At 38.9% G+C, this 5,000-nt stretch overlaps 1 protein-coding gene across 1 annotated transcript in view; it reads left to right on the top strand.

Annotated features, from left to right (window-relative positions):
* The window catches only part of LOC307255460 (receptor-type tyrosine-protein phosphatase N2-like), a gene marked incomplete at its 5' end in the record, with an annotated part of 195,129 nt that overhangs the window by 165,779 nt on the left and 24,350 nt on the right, over positions 1-5,000 (top strand). Inside the window, 2 exons of the mRNA XM_080034144.1 lie at positions 2,034-2,181; positions 4,975-5,000. The exon at positions 4,975-5,000 is cut by the window's right edge and continues 48 nt beyond it. Coding sequence (XP_079890270.1) covers positions 2,034-2,181; positions 4,975-5,000 — 174 coding nt within the window. The remainder of the gene's footprint in view (positions 1-2,033; positions 2,182-4,974) is intronic.

Here is a 5,000-nt window from a genome sequence, read left to right as displayed (position 1 = left end):
GTGCGTGTGTGTGTTGTGTATGCCCATGTATTCGTGTGTGTTTTTATCTATACGCAACTCAGATTTGAAGAGTTGAAGCATACTGTTTAACACTGAGACTGTTATTGTTCGCTCACAAACTAGCCAATAACAAACGTTACCAGCCAATTGTATATTTACTGCAGTTAAGGCCATATATATCAAGAACTATTGCATAAAGTACACAACTTTTTCTCACACGTACACATCAAAATCAAGCATTTACACATTCCCCTTGCACACAAACCAAATTGTCTCGCACATACACATAGGCCTCCAAAGCAGGCACATTCAAGGTGAAAGTAGTAACATCACTTCATATTTGTATAGTGTACATGAACATAAAAATAATACGCATACACCACTATCCCCCATACCCACAAAACCAACATTTTTTAGCATACATACATACACACACTAAGCATGCACATACAAGGTAAAAGTAGTGCAGTTTTGATATATGGCCTAAACAGCACTTGGACACACAAACATACACACACACACACACACACACACACACACACACACACACACACACACACACACACACACACACACACACACACACACACACACACACGTTGATATAAAATCCCATATCTGCATTTGATTAAGTCACTTTTCCATTATCTTGCACCGGACGTCTGGCTCAAGCCCGGCTTCCATTTTTAACTAACTTCTCATTTTAGCAGAAAGCTATTAGGCCTTTTTTTTGGGAGGGAGGGAGGGGAAGCTAATTCTGATTAAGATCGTCCCATTTGTAACTGCCACCATAAATCATACGCCAAAGCCATTTAAAGACCCACACAGGGCTCATTTTGTTCCCCTCATCCATTACAATAGATCGCACCACCGTCCATATTTTGTGTGTGCGGGTTGGCTGATTTTTTAAAGGCTACTCAAAAAAAAAACAAGCTACATTGGCCTCTATCTGATTATGTTGAAAGTTGTTGGTGAAAAAAAACAGACAGACAGACAGACAGACATACAGACAGACAGACGGACGGACAGATGGACAGACAGACACATCCACGCATAAACACACACACACACACAGACAGACACACACACACACACACACACACACACATGGTCGTTGCTATATTTTTTTGTTTTGTGCCAAGCTCATTTGCCAACAGTTGATCAAAGTCACATTGTCTTTCTTAATTATGAATATTGTACGGTGGGCGGTAATGGCCGGGCTGAAACTGGTTGTCATTTTGAAACAGCTACACAGTAGATTAGACTGATAGGCAGTAATATTAGAACGGCCTTGGTGCAAAATGCAAATAATAAAATGAGAAAAACATGCAAATAGGACCCTCACACACAGTTAGATACTATAGTCCAAAACCATTCTTCAAAGCACAGATGCACAACATGGGTCGAATGTGACCAGACAGAGTTTTTATTTTCTATATCTTAGCAATAAATGGCATCGTCAGTATTTCGGAATTTTATTTAGTTTAACCATTATTAATTCATTTTTATCAATACCAGTATTTTTTATATGAAATAACAGATGTTAGTTTATCAATTCAACATTTTTCTTTTCCGGAAATCAATTGTTAAAACAGATAAAACAAATGATTTGCCAACTTTTGTATGTGCAAAAGTTTGTGAACCCTGAGCTGCATTGCTTCAATCGAGCAGGTAAACACAATCAGGTGGGCCAAATTGAGAAATGAAATGGACGAATGTTATGAGAGATCTTTAGGGAAGAAATTGGGCGGCACTAGATAAAACAGAGATCAAACCAGGTCAGTTTTGGCTGTTTTTATTCAACTAATTTCTCTCTGTCGGGGGCGCCCTTAGCTCAGTTGGTAGGGCGTCCCCCCCATGGGCCTCGGCCAGCAGCGGACCCGGGTTTGATTCCAGCCCGCGGTCGCTCTCTGCATGTCACTCCCCTCTCTGCCCCATTTCAACTCTGTCTCTACACTATCAATAAAGCATAAAAATGCCAAAAAAAATATCTTAAAAAAAATGTATCTCTGTCTCTCTGTCCTCTCCTTTAGTCCTACATGGAGGATCATCTGAAGAACAAAGATCGCCTGGTGAAGGAGTGGGAGGCTCTGTGTGCGTATCAGGCCGAACCCAACACGTCTGCCGCCGGACTGAGGGACGGCAACGCAAAGAAGAACCGCTCAGCTGCTGTAGTGGCATGTAAGCAGTACACTCTCTCAGTCTAATTTTACTTACTTTACACACACACACACACACACACACACACACACACACACACACACACACACACACACACACACACACACACACACACACACACACACACACACACACACACACACCTTTTCTCCCTCTAAGTCAGTAAGTAATGCACTCTTAATGTCTTGTTTTATTTTTAAAGATCATTTTTGGGGCATTTTTTTCAAAGCTTTATTGACAGTGCAGAGAGACAGAGACATTGATTATTATATTAAGGATTATTTGGAGATACAGAGTTGAAATGGGGCAGAAGCATGTAAGCAATACACTCTCTCAAAGTCTTAATTTATTTAAAAAAAAATGTAGATCATTTTTATGAGACGTATTTGGAGATACAAAGATAAAATGTGTCAGAGAGGGGAATGACATGCAGAGAACGACCCGGGCTGGATTCTAACCCGGGTCTGCTATTTCTTAGTTGGCTCTGTTTCTAAGTTAGTTTATATCAACCTTAATGGGGATTTGAGTGCGAGCGTTGGCATTTTAGATAGTGGTAACTGAGAAGTGATCTATCAAGTCAGCTACAATACTGGTTAGACATCCCCATTCTTACAGTTTTAATTGAAAATTGAAGGAGTTCAAGTTTCAAATGTTTCCATGTGTTGTTAATTGTTTGATTCATGATACATTTACTTCATAAACACATCCAGAAAATGAACTATTTTAAAGGGCCTTACATAGTAAAAAAAAAAGCTGTACCCAGATGCTGTTCAGTTCAGCTGTTAACACCTCGCAAAGTCATATTTCGACAACACTTTCCCATATATTCCGAACCTGGCTTCCATTATCAGAAACCCCGGACCAGATGCGGCGAGCAGAAGGGCCTGTGAATTAGTTTTCTATTAAAGCAAACCCTCCTGCTCCCACCTCATCAATGATTAAAATGTTCTAAGCTCTTGTGGAAATGTGGAAATAGCCACCATCTTAAAAAAAAAGTGCTGTCCCATTCTGTGCAGCGGGGGCCCGGGCTTAATGAAATCCAGGTTGTCAGCAGGGGAAGCAGTTTCTCAGGAATAAATTGCACTTTGCCTATTTGAAGCACCACTGGCTTTTACCAAATAATAAAAATATATATATGAAAAATTATTTTAAAGCTCTTTTGCCACTATCACTAGAGGCTTGAGAGTGTTGCTCCCGAGAGTTGAATTTTTACGAATTTTTATAGAATATGTGTTGGGCATAAAAAATATTCAGGTGACCAGCAATGATGGAGCGCAGATTCCCCTGAAGCTTTTAAGGGTGAATTTGTCCTCTCCAATATGTTTTGATCAACATTTAATATACACAGCAAGCATATTACTTCTACCAATAACAGTTAACAGTAAACAGCAACTCCTAAATATTAATCTATCCTTCCTTGCTTAAAGGTGCAGTGTGTAATATGACATCATCAAGAAAGTTCTACAAAGTTCTAGAATGCAGCGCTCCCTGGGTAACCCCAACCCTTTCGAATAATAACAGAAGCTACAGTGGCCTTCAAGGACAAGAACAATTCTAAATTTTAAACAATACACCTGATGACATTCCAACTATGACACTTTCAAGATGGCGGCACTAGGCCTTGGTCCAAAATATGCAGAAACATGGACATATATGAGACCCTTTCTAAGGGAAAAAAAATAATTCAAAACATTTTTTTCAGCCATTATGCACTAAATTGAACGTACTTATGGATATTATAATTACTTTCTACAAAATCTGCTAGGAAATAAAACCCAAAATTCTACACACTGCAGGTTTAAGTGTACGCAGAATTATCCATATTTTCTGTTTCTTTGAATACAGAAAGGCACTTTTCTCGCTTGTACCATCTACGTTCAAACTCAGAGATTTTAATTCTAGTAGCCGTTTACACTGCAACGTTTTCAACATAATACACAAAAGTATTGTTTACGCTCTTGAAGGCTTTTTTGGGGCTGCAAACACAAACTTTTAAAAACAGTTTCCAGAGTGAAATCTTTTGAATATGCTCCAGCCTAGTCATTTAAAGTAGCAGAATAGGTCTTTGTGGAAACGGCTTCTTCTTTGTAAGGGTTATCTACTACAAAGTTTTGCCGCTACTACTGGCCTGGCATTCATACTTGCATTAAAAAAACATCACACCATTTCTCATACCACTCACTTGGTGGTGTTTAGTCCCTGACATGAAGCTAGTTATTTCCTAAACACAAAGAAACCTTCACATACCAAAAGGTAAAAACTAAGCTTGGGTAATGGTTCATCAAGGCTACAATGAGTTCTTTATACTCAACAGATATGCAAAGAAATCTTAAACCTGCAGTGTGTAGAATTTGGGGTTTTATTTTCTAGCAGATTTTGTAGAAAGTAATTATAATATCCACAAGTACATTTAATTTAGTGCATAATAGCTGAAAAAAACGTTTTTTTTATTTATTTTTTCCCTTAGAAAGGGTCTCATATATGTCCACATTTCTGCATATCTTGGACCAAGGCCTAGTGCCGCCATCTTGAAAGTGTCATAGTTGGAATGTCATCAGGTGCATTGTTTAAAATTTAGAATTGTTCTTGTCCTTGAAGGCCACTGTAGCTTCTGTTATTATTCGAAAGGGTTGGGGTTACCCAGGGAGTGTTGCATTCTAGAACTTTGTAGAACTTTCTTGATGATGTCATATTACACACTGCACCTTTAACTACAATGCATCATCTGCTATAGCTACTGAGGACATCCATTCCTGAGACAAAATTCGCTGAATTCCACAATTTGTGTTCCAGACGATCACTCCAGAATCACGTTGAAG

The sequence above is a fragment of the Ammodytes marinus genome (genome assembly GCF_949987685.1).
Source record: "Ammodytes marinus genome assembly, chromosome: 9".
In the NCBI taxonomy this organism is placed as follows: Eukaryota; Metazoa; Chordata; class Actinopteri; order Uranoscopiformes; family Ammodytidae; genus Ammodytes; species Ammodytes marinus.
This window is presented reverse-complemented; position numbering and strand designations above follow the sequence as displayed.